The sequence below is a fragment of the Pithys albifrons genome, chromosome 4 (genome assembly GCF_047495875.1).
Source record: "Pithys albifrons albifrons isolate INPA30051 chromosome 4, PitAlb_v1, whole genome shotgun sequence".
In the NCBI taxonomy this organism is placed as follows: Eukaryota; Metazoa; Chordata; class Aves; order Passeriformes; family Thamnophilidae; genus Pithys; species Pithys albifrons.
Genome location: NC_092461.1, coordinates 22666034 through 22684410, shown reverse-complemented (window position 1 = coordinate 22684410; position 18377 = coordinate 22666034). Strand labels below are relative to the sequence as shown.

Sequence of the window (18377 nt, the reverse complement as noted above, 5' to 3'; positions counted from 1 at the left end):
CTGCAGATCTAATCTGCAGTGAGAGGAAGTTCTCTTTGAGCAGAGGAGATGTACTTCAGAGATAAGCCCCATTCTAGCTCGGGAGTTAAAATTATCTAGCAGGATCTCAGCAGTGGCTGCAGCACAAGTCAGACATACTGGGCTCTGGCTGGAAAGTGGGCATATTTTAAGCTTGTAAAGACCTCTGTAACTGCAGCTTGCTAGACCTCAGGTTATTTTAAGGGAATGACTCTGCAGCAAAAGGTTGGATTGGCCTCCCAACACCAGCCATCCCTCTATTCTGTGTTAATTCTTGCTTGTTCTTTGTTGTAGGCTTGCTTTTCCCTTGAGCAAGTTCTCATTCCCCCCAGTTGCTCTTCAAGACTGCACCCTTAGTGAAAACTTAGCTGCTGGACTCGGGCACAGTGTAGGGACCACCTGCCTCTACAGAGGCACCATTTCAGAAGAAACTGCTCTTTTGGTTTTGTTCAGCCACTCCCTCACATGACTATGATTTCAACTCCTGCTATGGTGCCTCCCTGGGAAAAGTTGATTTCTCTCAGCAGAGAACCTGCGGCAATGCTCTCCCCTCAGGAATGAACTTCCCAGGCTCTGTCCCACAGTGAGATGTGCAAACAGTGTCACTGTGGCTGCATGCCCTGCATTTGAGATTTTCAGGGAAGGATTTACAGCATGGCCATGCCACCACAGCTTTCCCCAGTGTAGAATAAGCCTTTTATGACAAAGGGAGGGGATGGAAGAGCTCCATTTTGGAGCTATAGTCCTAAAGCCAGGAAAAAATACCATTCATTGCAGCAGGACAGAGATTTGTCCCTGAACCTTCTTCATTGAGCTCACTGTGTGAAGTTTCTTGAAGCCTCAGAAGATGGTCTTTCAGGAAAAAGCTTTGCCTCACGTGCAGCACGTAGGTATGGCAGGCTTGCCCTCAGCTTATCAGTTATGATGAACATGTGTGACCACAACAAGCTGTTAACTTGTGAAAGTGGACTGGATAGCATTCCAGGATTTGGGCTTCCAGAGACAGCTTATTGGGAACTGTCATGTCTCATCCAGCTGCCTTCCTGAACAAAGTGGCAGAGCACCAGCACAAAAGCAGGCTAGACCTGCAGCCTGAAATGTGAGACATTCTGCTGCTCCCTCCTTCCCTCTCTCCCTAGTAAATGAATTCTGTGTTATAAAGGTGCCATGCAGGGAACATAACGCCTAGGAAAGGAATTTATCTTCAAAAAACCCCAAACCATTTGGTATGTGCTTTCCTTTGTTTTTTACACATTTTGATGTTAAGAATAGTGCCTGTTTCTTGTATCCATTGCAGTTTAGGGTCATGTTGCTCAGAAACATTTAAGTGTCTTAAGTTACATGCATAAAAATGATCCTGAGAAGATAACTTATCTATCATTTCACCATCAGCCATAGCAATACTACAGGCACCAAATAGAATTTTTGGAAGTTAGAGAGTCCTACTTCTTTGATATAAATGAGATTTCAATGCTAACATGCCAAAATCCATATTTAAAAATTGGATTAATAACCCAATTGTAGAAGACAAAAAATGGCACAGCCAGCACAGAATTACTGTCATTTTCCAACCAAAACAGCCCTGATCCAAAAAGAATAGTTAAGGCACATGTTTTGCTCTTTGGCTTTCACGTTCCATTTGCCATATAACTCCTTCCTCAAAAATGTAATAAATGTAGCAAAAGTGGAGAAATATGACAGCATGAATTAACTTCCAGTCTTCTAAGCCACACATCAGAGTTTAAAGAGAAGGAGGAAAAAAAAAAAGAAAAAGAGAAGAAACCAAAGAGTAAGGAGAACTTTCACATGAGCCTTTTTTTCTTTTTTTTACCCTGGAAATGTTACTTCTGAGGAAGTGGCTCTTTACCAGAGTTTTCAGTAACTTCTAGATTATTTGATGGAACAATGTAAGAACTCTCTTGTTCCTTGACCTCTCCTTTAAAAAAATGTAATTGAGAGCTTTAGAAAGAATTCCTAATTCCTTCATATAACAGAGAGTATCTGCATGCTTTTGCTCTCCCTGCTGATTAAGTAATACAACAGAGATGTTTAATGCAATGGAAAGGTGGGTTTAAACTAAAGTTGGTGACACTTTCAACTTGTGTTGCAATTAATAGAACAGGAAATATTCATTCTCCATATTTCATCATTTAAAAGCATCCTGTATTTGTAAGAAACTGTGATCACTATGGGCTTGAACTTCCCAAATCTTCCATGGTTTTTGAGTTTTGGGTTTTTTTGTCTAAGCTAACAGCTTTGTGGTCTGATTTTTGATGGTGGCTTAGGGGGTTTTGGGAGGGAGATCAGTTCCTTCTCATTCACAGTAGTGTGCACCCCAGCATTGTAAGGATGGAGTTAGTGAGCCTGTTTTTTCCTGCTGTGAATGTGTTGCAATGCTCGGAAGTGGTGGCAGTGGTTGGTGTTGAAGTGGGATGGTTTCATTAGCACTGAAATGGCGACTGCCAGCTGGGGAACACTGCTGGTTTTGCACCCCTCGCGCTGGGCCTGCATTTCAGATATACCCTTCCAGTTCTTTCCATATGAGAATTTCTTTTCACGAGAAAACAACACATGCACCTATAGAACTAACTATAAAAAATGTATTTGCCTTATTGTGGGGTAGACTGGGACCCACTGCTTTGGTTTTGTGCCCAGATTTGCAAAGGGAAAACACCTGCATGACTGAGGGAAGTGTGACATTGTCCATGATCCATCTGTACCCTGACCACCAGCTGGCTGTTATTCACAATTCAGGCTGCAAATGTCTCTGTCTTTCCAAAGCAGAGCACTCCTGTTTTCCCAGACTGAAGCCACAAGTGAAGAGGTGAGAATGTCCCTTCCACACTGACATGACACCTTCCTTTCTGAATGGATGTCTGTCCTTTTACTTCCAGAATCCAGCTAATTTTGTAACTGGCACCTCTGATGGGTGGACATTGAGGGGAGATGGGGAAGCCCTGATGGCCAGCGTGGTCCCTGGGGCTTCATCTGCTGCAGGTGTGGACCTACAACAATTTATCTAGAGGTCAAATGGGAACTAGGGTTTTCTGGGGAGGGGTTGAGCTTCCTGCCCATTTGTCCACATAATGGCAAGTAGAAGTAAAAATGAGAAATGATAATTGTGCTATCAAAAGACTTCAGTGGCTTTGGAGCCCAACATATGAAACAGATGAAGGAGGAATAATGGTAATGAGGCATTACCTCTGTTGTAGTAACACATTTGTTTAATCTTCCCACCATATTGCTAGTAGATGCTAGTAAAACTGTTATCCTACCATGGGCTTATGGCATTAAGTAGAATTCTTTTTCTCCTTGCAAAACAGACTAAAGAAGTCTGATATTGTTTATTCTGTAATTGCACATTAATGAGACTGTACATTTGCTGTACAGTATAAACATTGTTAATATGCTCTTGTGTGCAGTGAAAGGTACTGATTTATACAATACACAATTCAGCTCTTGGTATTAAGGAGACAATGCAAAAATATTTTCCATTTCTACACCTTTTTGCAATTAATATCTTCTCTTTGAAATTTGAAATGGCAATGTATTTTCCAGCCAACAGGAGCCATTTTTTCCGTGTTCTCTCTTTTATGTGTGTAAATGTACACACATACAGATGTGTACATACAAATGTGTCTGTCAGCACACATAAAATTATGTGCCTGTAAAACCAAGCTCCTCTATATGTCTGAACCTGAAAAACAGCACATATATGCAAAAGAGCATTTATCTTGAAAGCTGAGCTGACTTACCAAACATGCATTCTGCAACATAAACACAAGCCATAAAAATATTTTTTTCAAACTTGAAAGGGGAAAAGGTTAGTTCCTGATAGCTTGCCTGTATCTCTATAAGAAACCTAAGTGTAAATTCCATATAGGAAGTGGGCAGCAGCTGAGGAAGACCCACTTGTACCCGCTGTGGCTTTTGTAGTCTGCATTAAGCTGCTGGGCCAAGGCAGCTGTGAAGGTATATGGAATCACAGTACTAAAAGGACCACCAAGGAGTTCATGCAAATAGGGGTAGATGGGGAAAGGAGAAACACGCAATCCCTTTCAATCCCTCCTGCTGGCATTCTTTGACTGAGACAATGCCCTGAAGAGGTTCTCCTGCTTACCTCTGCTGGCTCAGCAGTGGAGGGGTATGTGAGATTTCAAAATCCTCCCCCACAGTTCTCAAGTGCTATTCCTTCATGCATTTAGATGTTTTATTCACTTAATTTCTTGCAGTGTAACTCAGGTAAAATGTGTAATGGAGAGACAGGAAACACTGATGAAATGCTTTTCCCAGAAGATTCTCTTATAGTGCTATACCAAGTTTAAGATTGCATAGTGAAGCTTTGGGGGACATAGGATCCTCAAAGCAGAGGAATAGATGGTTGATGTATTGAAATAATCTAATGGAAAATGCAGATATAGTTCCTTGTATCTCTCATTTGAGATACAGCTTTCCACTAAAAGTGAAAAAAGTTAGTGCATGCCAAACTTGATAACTTTCTTACAGATATTTCAGTAGCTAACTGAGCTAACAAATACAAAAACACAGTAAAAAGTACCACTGTAATAGATGTAGTGAGAGACCCTTCTGCTCTCCTGTCCCAGAAAGCCACAATGATATTCAGAGAATCTCCTTATGCACGTCCTGGGAGCTGCAGGTGAGTGCACAATATAACCCCGCATGAAGGCCAGACTAGCTGAACACAATGCAATCTGCTGCCTTCCTGTGTGGGAACTGGTGTTTGCTCGGCAATGGTGGTTTTTTCACCCCTCTTTTTTACCCTCAGTGAGACAGAGCACAAATGGTTATATTAGTTGCCTACTTCCTGAGAACACAATGATCCTCACATTCTGGGCTGCGGGTTGTGTTTTCACGTTCAGGCATAGGATGGGAGTTCATCAGATAGCCATGGGCAGCTCTAGCAAATAACACATTTGCATCAGCAGAAGCAAATTTCACCAGATTTGCTGGGAAGGCTTGCTGCAGCATGCCACAGTCCTGTGCTAATGACAGCCACTGCACATTCATTTAATAAAAAAGATGACAACAGAAAATGAAACTTTTAACGTTCTCTTCTACAAACACTTGAGAAGCAACTTACCCTGAAGATGTGAGCCTGTGGTACACATCAGCTTTGCTGGAACTTCATGCTGGAACTTTTTTACCTACCTTTGAGGTAAAAGAATTTGAAGGTGTGGATGAGCCATTCTTCATTTGTCCTTGTGTCAAAGAGAGGTCTCAGAACTGCTCTGATGCAAGTGATAATCCTGATGGCTAACAGTTTCCAAGAGTCCAAAGGCCTTCAAGTGGGATACTGTGATCACTGGAATTTGAATGCCTTACATGCATAGAAATATTTAGTCCTTATGATTTTGTCCTTTTGTGTTGGACAAGGCAGACTTGAGTTGCTTTCTTCTAAATGAAGAAAACATCATTCAATAGTCCCATATTTTTGCCTCTAGTCTCTGACCAGTTTACCAGGTACAAGTTGATTTTCTGAAGACCAAGTCTATACACTTACTTTAGCCTGTGACAAACCTGCCTGGCCATGACCTGACAAGTCCCTATAACCCAGCAGCCCAAACTGTATTTCTGGATGTATGTGTTTCTAAGTGTTGGTGTTAGCAGGATTTAATTTCCTTCCTTGACCTTGCTATACTCCACAGTGCAGCATGGCCATGGCACAGATACCAAAGTTTACCTTAGCTAATAAGAAGCAACAGCTTCTGTAGAGCTGCTTTTCATTTTAATGGGGAAGGTTTTTCATGCTTTTCATTTGCCTCACTCTTAGTCCAACCACAGTGTCTGGATGTTTGTATGAAATTTAGATGCATTTGGAATTCTGGATTGAATAGTGGTGATGGACTCTGTGTCTTGGTAGCAACAAGGAGTTGCAGCTTGGTAGTTCATGGGTAAAAAGGTTTCCTAATGTGTAATGCCATGTTAGGGCACACAATTGCGTGTTTCTGTGCTGAGAATACATCATATATGGTGAAAACACAATGCAATGTCTTTTCCTTTGGAATATTTGAAAACTGCTTGAAAAACAAGCTGAGCAGATGCTTTAAAAAGGATTCTTCCAAATAAAAGGCACTTACACTGTCTAGGGCACGCGACTAGGAGCAGAGAGGAAGTTTGACAGAAACTTTGCCTGCTAGACACTTTGAAATATTCCATAAATGCTGAAATGGCAGGAAATGCCAACACTGATAGTTTGAATAGTTCATTAACACTTATTGGAGGCCAAGGTTTGACCATCCTCAAAATGCCTGGCACCAGTTTTCAAAGCACAGATCTTGTTCTAGCTGCATATGATTGTGTGTCCTCTGTCCATTTTAGCTCTTGTTGTTGGTGTAAGATTGAGAAAGGGATTGAATTAAGCTTTGGATTTTTCTATTGTTATTTTTTTCCAATTGTTTTGTTGGGGTTTTTTTATCCCAACTTGTGTTGTGACACAGGATTCCTGGAAAAGGCACTCTAATGCTCTAGACACTGCACAAACACCAACAGCAGCCCCAAGGAGTTTACAATCTAATTAAGGCTATATACGCATAATTGATTAAGCCTTACAAGTCCTAACTGGGGTAAGTGTGAGGTAGGGCAGAATGAAATGCAATCAGTTGTGCTGTGGAATATAAACCATACACAGTATTCTGGAGACCTGAGAGCAAATGTATTTTTCTAATAGCTGCAGCAAAACAGTCTTGTGTTTCTTCCAGGGTGCAGTGGGATTGGTTTGGTTCAAAGTACTCAGCTTTGTTTTAAACCATGTCTCTTTAGTTTGAAAAGTATGACTGAAAATATAAAACAGGTAAACATAAGAAAATAAAGAATTTGGTGATTGTACATGAGGGAATAAAATAAACATTATCAGAGAATTATTAGATCATTTGGGGAATCAGGAAATTATTGCTTTCCTAACTTCTAATTAGTCCATATTTTAGTATAGAGAAGCCATTCACTCTATCACTTGGAATTTTGGAAAAAAGGGAGAACTAACTGTGCCTGATTTGCCCAGGCAGGAGTCCTGGGTTGGGCCAGTGCAATGAGCAAAATGCCAGCCCAGTGCCAGTGTGACAGAGAAGTGAGGGAGGTTAGTCCTGGGAGGCTGGGCAGCTGAGGGTAAAGTGGGAAGATAAGCCCAAATATCAGGGAGTCAAATTCACACTCTTGTCCAGGCTTTTCTTTATGCTGAGATGTTTCTGAAGATATTTTGCATTTTAAAAAAATACTCGAGTAATTTGGTTTTGGAGTGAGATTTCACACCTCATAACTGAATGTATATGAGAAGTGCTATGCAGCTGAACTGGAGATGACACAGTTTTCAGTTTTAGGTCATTTCCCACATAAAAGGTACTGGCTGAGCTCCTTTTTTCTCTCCTTTCTCAGACTACTGCTGTCTTTTGCCATGCTGGATATTAAACTGCTTATGCTTTTTTTTCCCTTGAGATAGTTGCATTTGGGACTTTTACATCTGTCTTGGAACAGAATGGTAGCATGGGAAAAGGCTACTTGAAGTAAAAGATCATTTCTTTCCTGCTTCTATGTCATTAGTCTGAGGAAGAAAAGTCTACTTTGTGACCTTGAGCAATCCTGGATAAGGGAGAACTGGCTGAGGGGTCCAAGCATTTGATATCCAGTATTTTATGGGTGTCACCAAGGTTTATTAGGCTGGAAATAATACTACCTTTGTATAATTCTGTAGGACACATCACAGACTATGGGTAGCATTTTCAGACATACGTAAGTGGTGCAGTCTTTTGGAGCTACAGCTGCTGCTAGCCCCATAATCCCTAGTCACCTTCTGTGGGACACATGCCAGGAGGGTGACCAGTGCATGGTCAGATTTCAGTCTTACGTGCTAGAACACTTAAGAGGCACATACCCGAATATAGGAATCAGTGTGAAGAGCAAAATGGCTTTTGGGTTGTCCATAAAAAAAAAAAAAAAAAGAAAAAAAGAAAAAATAAAGAAAAAAGTCTTATCCCTATTAAAAAAGAATTGAAAAATGTGCAGATAAGGAAGTAAGGGCACATGATGGATTAAACGCCTTTCCCATGGCCACACAGGAAGTCTGTGGCTGAGCTAGGAATTAAACCTAGATTTCCTCAGTTTGCATCCAGTGCCTCATCCCTGTTTGAGACCATAAAGTTCTATTTGTTATCGAATCCTCTGTAGGCTGAAGCAGAAGGTTACTGTTTGTGAGAAGAATTAGTAAAGGATAAGTACTATTCATAATTGTGAGAAACTGGGAGTAGTTCTGGATCAAGTATTACCCATTTTCATTGCTATTTAATGTTTTCTTTTTTCCAAGTTTGCATCAACATAAAAATCCCCTTGTGGTATTGCTCCTTAACCAAGCTACCCGTGCCTTTCCTTATGGCTAGGGTTACAGTGGAACCCCATGCTTAGCTGTTTCCAACTGTTCTGATTTTAACAGTAAGTAACATTATTACTGGCTTGATAGAAAATGATCCTATTTCTGCCTCTTTTGCTTGACATTTCTCATTCAAAGTCAAATAGAAAAATTGCATCCATTTGCTGTGGAGAACACCCATATCTAAGTTGTCTCTTACAGTACTCATTTGACTGAACAAAACATTATTTCTTGAACTGCTTCATGGCTTTTTTGTCTTTTGAACTGCTGGACTACACCAAAAGGGGCTCCAATGAAGTGAAAACCAGGCCAGAACTAGTAAAGCTAGAAGAAAGCATGTCATGCCCCTCATACCTGAAATGTACATGAGCCCATCTCTGTAATAGGTAGGATTTGAGAAGCTAGACAATACCTTCATAATGGTCATAGTTCCTCTCACTTACATGTACTGGGTATTACACAGCTTGGTCATCCTGCCATTCCTAGGACAATAATGCAGTGTATAAACTCTGCCCTTGTAAACTAAAGGTATTGGTACTGTATCTGTAGGCAAGTGGAAGAGCAGTCAGAGCTGCAGGATGGGACATTCAGTGCATGTCTCCAACAGTCATTCCATTGCCATTCACAAGAGGAAACTGCTAACTCCTTCTCACTCATATAGCATCATTTCTCCTTTGTCCTGCACTTCAAAAAATACATTAATTTTAGCTGAAGAACTAAATACTCATCAAGTGGCCCAGAAGATAGTTTCTAAATTACAGATAAATGGTAGGGAAAATAGCTGAATCTGTTGATACTATCTGTGCAAGAGTATTTTAAAGAAAGTGAAGCCTTGCTAATGCCCATTTCTTATCTTATCCTAACAGCCTCCTTTGTGGTGGAATAGTCACAAATGGTTTTGAGTGCTCTTCAAATGGTTTTGAGTGCTTTCATGCAGTGATGAAAAAATAAATATACCACAGTACACCTTTATGTAACACTCCTGTCTTCATTTGCATGCAAGATTTCACCACTGTCTTCCTGAGAAACTACAAAATTCAGTTAGCCACCAGATAAGATAAAAACTGGAGCTTGACTCAAAAGAGATGCCTAACTCTTAGTGTTCTGATACTTATAGAGGGTCATTTCTCAAGTTTGTACTTTCTACTCAGCCCTTTATCAGGCAAATTCTTGCTGAAAAGTCCCTGAGAAATGGAAGAGTGTAAAAAGCTGGTGTTGCCACTCTGTTTTTAAAGAGATTCATGTTCTGCTTTGTATCTCTTTTGCCTGCAAATGGAGAAGAGAAAATTCTTCATGTGAATCTCAAACGCTTTCTGCTCCAGCCAAGTTTCATTCTGAACAAGCAGGACAGAACAGTACATGATCTCAGTGGAAGAACTTCCTAAGCTGTCTCCTCCATCCGCTGCCAGCCAGGCAGGATTGCCCAGTTAAGCAATCCCTACTCTGCTTTAGCCAATTTCCTTCTGTACTCTTCCATCACTCTGTTCTCCATGGCTTCCTTCAGCAAAAAAGGCTATTGCCTAATTGTGCCTTCTCACCCTGAGGCTAAGCATTTTGAGGCCTTTTCTTCATGTTTGATTTACCTCTTTTCTTTCAGAGAGTTATTTGAAGAGTCCCTCCTCTTGGTTGATATGAAGATAAAGAATGGGCTGGTGGTTAGTTCAGGTTTGGAGGAGTCCAGCTGCACACAGAGCAGGACAGTTTGGTGAATGTCCTAAAGTAGGTGAGAAAGGGAATACATGTCAAGTGGGTGAAAGTCAGAGAGGAATAGTAATCTGGAAGATTATGCAGAGGCAAAGAAGTCTAGGTCTCTATATTTTTGCTAGCCTTTTTTTAAATTTTTTTCTTTTCTTTTTTTTTTTTTTGTGCTAAGCCACTAAGTATAATTCCTGATCTGTGCTTCCCTTTCTGTCACTTCTCCATAATTCTTAGCATTTCAGTTGGGCTGGTGTCTCTTGGCTGCTTCCTCTTTTCCTGCTTTCCTATATTTCATTATTTGCCCTTCTTCCTCTTAGAGCACTTCTACAACAGAGTGAGGAGGATGTGGAAATGTTACAATGTGACACACAAACTGAAGTGTCACAACTGCAGCTCTTTGGTTTCACCTCCAGGAGTGCAAAGAAGCGGGTCAGGATGGAGAGGCAGGAGTGGGGCGCTGAGTGAAGGAAGGGAGGGATTTAAAAATAAGGAAGAGAAATTGCAAAACGTCAGAAGGTTTCCAGCTTGGTAACTTGAGATAGTGGCTTTCCAAATAGTTGAAGATAATCCCAAACTGGACCTTCACTGTGTCCTTGAATGCAAAGGAGAGATGCAGGCAGTGCCAGGCTAAGGGTTTCCCACAATATGACTGCGAGAGATAAGATATAGCCATCACATGATTCTGAACCTGCCTGTAGAGACATGAAAACTAAGCAGACCTCTACACCTAAATTGTGCACCATTCATGGCATTGTCATTTCAAAACAACAAACATGGATAAAAATGAGGAGATGTTATAGCTTTCTTGATATATTAGGTAGCTGGCAAAACAATTCTGGGGAATTTACCCGTCGACTTCCTAAGACACCTCTCCTGTCCTGTCCTGTCCTGTCCTGTCCTGTCCTGTCCTGTCCTCTCCTCTCCTCTCCTCTCCTCTCCTCTCCTCTCCTCTCCTCTCCTCTCTCTTCTGTTTTTAATGACTGAGGTCTCCTATAAGCCTTTCAACTTGATTGATTTAAATGTGCATTATAGCAACTGCTGTAGGAGTTGCTCCAAACTTCTAGGCTATGACAGATGCTACAGAGATAAACAACTGTGGGTTGGGAGGAAATGGGTAATATGTCCAGACTGCTGTGTGTTTGTGGAAGGAGCTAGAGGAACAGTAGATAAAGGTTTCCTGTTAAGCTGGACAAGGGGGAAGCTGTCATGTTTCTCAGCTATGGCTGCAACTGGACTGAAATTCACAGCATTCTTGGTCTGGGTTTGCTACTTCTCCACTCCTCCCTCCCTCCCCCTGAGAAGTACAGGTTGTCTTAAAAGTCTGAATATTAATAAAAGTCAAGGAGATGTAAGATCCTGGATAATTCAGATACTTCAGAATTGCTCTCCACTGCCACACAGTTGCTTCCAGTGTGTGGGGTGCTGCAGTGGACCAAGGATTTCATAGTCTTCCTCTGCTGCAGATTGGAAGGCAATAGGTGAACCATCTCTGAGATTTTAAATCAGAATATGCTAATACATGCCCTTTTGTTAACTACTTCTCTACTGATGAACTTACAGAGTTTGTGAGGAGCTAACAAATGCCTGCCTGCACATGCATGCTAAACAGGGATTTCTCCTGAGGTGACTGGATGACCAGGATTCAGATATGGAGCTTGGGACAGTGGTCTGATTTCTCAGTGATCAGCATTTTCTGGGGTGATCTGTTTTCTTGTAATCTAATTTCATTAGCATCTGAAGTTGGAAAGCCTCAAAATTGGTTGCTTTTGTAAAAACTTTTTGTTGATAGGCAAATGTTAAAATAATTGGTAGCATATTGTAATGAGTATAAATAAGTGTTTAGAGAAAGTTGAGAAGTTTTTGACCACTAGTTAGAGTGTATTAGGTTATTTTGTTCTAAACCTCATCCAGAAATAAATGCTTTGATGGAGGAGTTTCTGTCTGCATTATGAAGGTTTCACATGATCACAATAGTCAGTTTGGAGATCCTTATGACAATTTATTGTAGTGATGCTATTGTAGACCATTCAATTCAACAACTATTATTTTGAAAGCCTTTTCCCCTGAAGCTGTACCAGCAACATGTTGACTTGGATGCTTTGTTGATGTATCTATGTCAAAAAACAGTTGCATGTTGATGTAAGATAGTGACACCCACCATGGTGATTTAACTGTCTAAAGATTGTGATCTTGACTGTGTTTCCAGTGAGTTTCAAATGTCAGATTACTCATTCAAGATAAAATAATTTTAAAACACCATTTACACTCACCAGCCTTAGACATTGCTGGGTAACTGTTCAGAGTCTAAGGAAGCTGCACCTGAGAGGACTGCCATGCTGACCTTTCTTCTCTGGAGGCATGATGATACCTGCACCAGAAATTCACCTAAACCTCAGCTTGGAGTTCTCTTCAGTGGCATAGTTTCTTCCTGGTTTTGCAGATACACCTCAGGACAGGAATAGGGACCCATAAATTCAGTAGTTTCAAAACACGGCTAAGAGGAACTTGCAGAGCAGAGCTAGAAAGTTCAGGTAGGATGTTGTTCCTGATGTAATATCTTTTATATAGAGAAAATTCTTTAGCCTGAACATCTGTCATATTTTTCTCCACATCTTTCTGAGGAACTGAGGGGGTTTTTAAAGAATCTCTCCTTATTTTTAGTCAACTTTCGCAGAAAGCTGGTGAAATCTAGGTTTTTCTCTTAGCATTGTGTTCAAAGACCCAAGACAACAGTATTCAACAACTGTTGCCTTCAGATGGTACAGGCCTGACCAATACCAGCTCTGCATGTTCAGATTTCACAAGCTTTTTCTCTTGATAAGGCAAGCTTAAAATTCCCCCTCTAACTACAGTTCACATAATTTATTCATAACTGATCACCATAAGTGTGTTGCTGTTTTTTAATCATGTTTCTGCATTTTTAAAGTCCTTTGTCTTCTTTAGAGATTTCCAGAGTAACACCCAGCTAAGAACAAGTTCCCACCATGTCAGCATGGCTGTTTCTCCCATCCTTGAGGAGCTTCTTTGCTCTGCCTGTTGAATCTCAACATAGTCCATCCTCTTCTAGGGCAGTCCTGTGGTGTAAAGGGAGCACTCTGGACTCTGATTCCCAAGGACCTGAGTTTGAGTCTCAGTGGGAACCGTCCCCTGGCAGTTCAATGCCTCCCTGCCATCCAATCCCGCCAGATCTCGGATGCCAAGCAGGGTCAGCCCCGGTTAGTACCGGGTGCTGGGGACAGTCCCGAGGACTTCACTGTCACTGTCCAAGCTCACTCGGCCGTGGCAAATGGACCTCAGGACTTAAACAGTGGGGGCAGTTCTGCGCATGCTGTGCCTCACGTAAAAAATCCACTGTGCAGGCTGGAAGGGCACACGCACGTGGGGAGAGCCCTTCCCAAATCTTTGTTCGCAAAGTCTGGTCATACATGCATACAATCCTCTTCTCCAAAATCTTTCCAAATGAACACACTTCCCCCCATGTTCTCACAGCTGCCAGGTGCAACTGCCTTTAGACAGAATTTTGTTGCATTAGTTGAGGCCTGGTTAACACCCATTAATTTCAATAGACTAGGCTTTGTGGAAGGATTAAAAAAGGAATATCCCTTAAAAATGTTCATATATCTGAGGCTCTGCTGTTCTTGGGTAACTGCTGCTGTTTGGTAAAGAGCATAAGCCACAAGGCTTGTGCCTGTAGTGTTTCTGGAGAATGCAGCTTCAGAGGTTCCAGTCTCAGCATGTAAAGCCAGATGTATTCACACCGATATACCTGTGTGAGCTAAGAACGTTTCCATATGTGGTAGTGGTTTTACCTCACTGTTTTGCATTGTTACTTAAGGTTACTCTGCTTTTTAAGAATTTCCTACTAAAGGCCCTTTTGTTACTTCCTTATCCTTTATGCCCATGTTAAAAAAATCTGACAGAAGCAGAAGAGACAAAGATTTTGAGGATGAGAAGCACTGTTCTTACCATCATTTGTCAGCAAATCTTTCTCTCCAGTTTGAAAATCTTCCCACGTTCTCAAAGCAGGAAAACGTCCATTAAGTTTGTTACCAGCAAGCCTATGGCAGTTCCCTTAGCTTCTCCATCATGCAGCCAGTGCAAGATGAAGAGAACTTCCAGTAGAGGAACCATGGGTTACACATATATGTGGAACTAGACAAACAGGTTTAACATGGCATTTCTTGATAATGCTCTTTCTCTTGCCTTTAGAGCTTAGTTTTATTTGTAGTTCAGATGAGGAACATTAAACAGCCATGTAGTTAACAGTCATTTGGAAAAACAACTTGAATCCAGAACAAAATGTACCAGCAAGCTGCACAACAAAGACAAGTAATATGAACTAGATCAGCCACTTGAGTTGGTTACAGATCACTTCCCGCTGAAACACGAATTTAGTAAGATATATGAAAGGCACCTAACTTCAAGTGTGTAAATATATTTGTGGGCATTATTGAATCTGTCTTTAACCAGTCCATCTTTACTGGTCCTTTAGAGGATTCCTGTAGGTCACTAACAGGAGGCTACTGAGAGTCTCCACAATGGAGCAAAAGCCACTTGTTTTACCAAGAGAGGACATACTTTGTTGGTTGTTTTGTTCACTTGTTTGCATTCTGAACAGTTTGATGTCATTGCAGTCCCTGGAAAAAAAACATGTTGATGTGCTTTGCAATGCAGTGAAGCACAGTTCCCTGCTCCTTGCTGCTGAGGAGGAGCTCTGTGTACCGACGGGTGCTGGTGCTGGCACACTGGGTAGGCACCTCCCCATAGGCAGCAGTGGGGAGAATAGCAGTCGTGGGTGATGGCATGGGTGGAGCTCCTCACACCAGTTGTCCCATGGGAGATAGCTTATCTGTGGATGCCTGTGTTTCTGGAATAATATACATTTGATTGAAAGCCAAAATTAGAGTAGGGAAGAAATTGGCTGCCAAGAGCTGATTGGCACTTGGAGTCAAAGGAAGCAGCAGGGACCCTGCAGGGAGGATCTCCTTATCCTTCGGCACCAGTCTGCTCTACCTGCAGGTGTGTCCCAGCAGTTCCTGCTACTACTCTTCTTCCTGTTGTTTTTGTTACTCTTCAAAAATGTCTTTATCTTTCAGCATTTTACACACAGAGACACCACAAATGCTTGATTATAAGGGCAACACAGAGCTATTTGTAGAAAGGAGAGAGCAAAAAAGTAATTTTTAAGAGCACTTGGGTGCATCGGCTTTTTTCAGTCTCATCTATGTTCTGTAATGTCTTCTGAATTATACTGCAGAAGGGCTGAAGCCACTGCATAACTAATTGTGGTTCCTCTGCACAGGTCTTTTGTTGTCCCTTTTCACACCCACATGATTCTTCATGTCACTTCAGAAGCTCATAAGGGAAAGATACTATTAATGGAAACATAATTGAAGTAAAAGAATTGGGTTTGTTATTGTCAAGTCTGGCTAATGAATAATAACTTCTTAAATATTCTGTGGACAAACAACTTGCATTTCTGCACACGGCATCCTCCACCTGTACACTCTTGTGTGGTATAACAGAGCTGATGCCACAGAAAATAACTATGATGTAAAAAGGAGGGGGGAAGGTTTAAATTTCAGGTCATAGTCAAGGCTAGACTTTTAGTATACTGTAACAAAAGAGAATAGTTGTCAATGTCTTATATCAGAAAAAACAGGTGTCAATATTCTGCTTTCTGAGTTTTGTACCTATGTAAACAGGAAGATATCTTTTCTGTATTTGTCATCATTTGTCATAATTTGTCATCACATATTGGCTTGCTGACCTGATTTATTTTGGCCTGATAAGCTTTTTTTCATCTATTCTGCCTTTTTAGCAACATTTCCTGTCATTTGTTAGAAAGGATGATGTTAAAGGATTTTTTTCTCACTGTAACAGTGATAATGTACTTTTCAAATCAGTCAGGTATGATTGATGTTTGAATAGTTGTAGTGCCTTCATGACAATTCTTGTTGGACTTTAAAGCTACCATTTAAACAGGCACTAACATCAACAAAATACTTCTGACTTGTCTTGGAATAACAAGTGAGCCTTTCGAACAGAAAATTGCATGGACCCAAACTATTTGCAGCAACTTGAAGAGAGATCTTTCTCTCCTGTTGGCTACAAAGTACAAACAAGACATCACATGGAACCAAAATCAGATTATCAGGATTATTTTAAAAGGAAGACTAAAGGATAAGTTCTTAAAGGCAGGCATATGCTACAAGATACAGTTAAGTACCTACTAGGATAAAGGGTCAAATCCCATTAAAAATCAAAATGAGTAAGGAAACTCTCTATTGTTTAAATGACACAGACACTACGGTGTGACTTTGCTTTCTCTGTTACTCTCTAAATTTCTTTAATAGCCAGGTCTTATGCTTTTTCTCTTAAAAATCCCACTGGAGAAGGATGGAACTTGGGAGGTGAATGCCGCCTTCCAAATGGAATTTTTGCTCAGATACTTAGACATATGCTGGTACCAAAGTCTCACAAAACTTAAAGGATTTTATATCTGAGAGGGAGTCCCATAGCTAGAAGAGAAGGTAAATTAGCAATGGATTGAAACAAATTACTAACTCTTCACATGCCTCTTTTTTCCAGCTGCCTATTTCTCTGTCCTTCGAAAGCCACCCTCTACGTCCAGTTTCCCAGGAGGTCTGTTTGGTTTCTCCTTTCTCCTCACTATTGACTCTTTCACTCATTGCAAAATGCCTCCCTTCCCTCTCCACATTGCTCAGCTTTTTCCAGGGAAGTGTGACTGTCTCCACTCATATCATCCTGCCTTCCTCATTGCCCTAGCCTGAGCCTGGTGCGAAGCCAGCTATGCTGCTCTTCAGTGATAAATTATATCATCTTCCCCTCTCCCCTTTGACATATCACTTTTTTTTTTCCTAAGACTTGTATGAACCACCTTTAGCCATAAAATATATGGCTAAAACCCCCAGTCTTTTTAACATAAATTTCAAATGCTCTTCAGAAAATTCTGAGTGAATTTTTCAGTAAATATTGGGAGCATAAGAGCCCCACTCAGTGCCCTGCTTGTGGGTAACTTTTCCACACTCTGGGTAGGTAAAAAGGGAGTGAGGGAGAGCTGTTAATTCAGTGACACCAAAGCACTCCACAGTCCTTGCACAGAAAAATGGGTTTGTATTAAACTCTCCTGAATTGCAGTAATATGTACAAAGAGAGTAAAATCCAGAGCCTTTTAAAGTCATCTCCAACCAAATTGAAGTAAATGAATTAATGAGTAATTTCTTAATGGTGTTAGAAGACCCAACAAGAAATTATTACCATGACTTACTGTAGAGCTCCTTAATTTCTTTGTGTGTGTGTGTACATAGATGCAGATGTGCAAAGAAACCTTTTCTACAAAGACTGTATTGAGTAACTGAGAAACCTGTACAAATGCTGAGATCAGTGCATCTGAAAAATATAATTCACAGGTATTTGTCACATCTTTGTCCCTTCCCACTATAGCAAGGGAGAGACAGGAATCTCTCTTACAAAAGAAGTAGAAAACACTGTTGATTTTTTTTCCAGTGTAAATCCCTGGGGGGAAAAAGCATACCCTGCCTTCCCATTCAGAATTAATAAAAGTCCTTAGTATTTCTGCTGGAGTGATTTTTCTCTTCTCTGCATTGGTGGGGCTCTTTTCACATTTTCATACACCAGACAGGTTTGCAAAAAATGCTAAGTTTGAACATAGAGATACTTTGTTAATCAGACCTGTAAAATTTCTGTGAGGACCCTGGGTGTGTCGAGTGGTCTCACTGTCCATCCGACCTCAGTAGCAAAGTGAACTCTGCACTTAAACCAAGCCCTGCCATGAGCCGCACTGCCAAACAGATGTGCTCTTGTGAGGGCATCCTGGATACTCAGCCTCATCCCTGTGGGGACGTTTATTGAGCAGTAGGGCTGCAGCAGCCCAGGGACAGAGCTTTAGTGAAGACTGACTGCATCAATATCCCTGTCATTCCTCATGTCAAGTAATGAACTCCATCGTTACCTGTATCAGTGTGCCCAATGGCAGGTTAATTTGTACACAGCTACTCATAATATATAGTGGTACTATATGCAGGGTATAGTATGTCTGTGCAACTGCACTTTTGTAGATACATTGTGAGGATAAGCATTAGAATTACAAACAAAAAGTATGCCTATATATATATATATATATATATATATATATATATGTAAAATTGAACTCCCTCTTCTTCCATTGCGTAAGACCAGCAGGCGTGGGAAGAAAGTAAAACAATTTCACATCTTACAACTGCAGAGACTAGAAAGAAGG

The 18377-nt window shown here is 40.9% G+C and overlaps 1 protein-coding gene across 18 annotated transcripts in view; it reads left to right on the top strand.

The window, feature by feature from the left end:
- Positions 1 to 18377, top strand: part of IKZF1 (IKAROS family zinc finger 1) — an 81902-nt gene that overhangs the window by 42839 nt on the left and 20686 nt on the right. For 11 of the 18 annotated variants that reach the window (XM_071553641.1, XM_071553642.1, XM_071553639.1 and 8 more), the window contains exon 4: positions 16685 to 16738. The exons of the other annotated variants lie outside the window; for them this stretch is intronic. In XM_071553641.1, coding sequence (XP_071409742.1) covers positions 16685 to 16738 — 54 coding nt within the window. The remainder of the gene's footprint in view (positions 1 to 16684; positions 16739 to 18377) is intronic. 18 annotated transcript variants of the gene reach the window in all.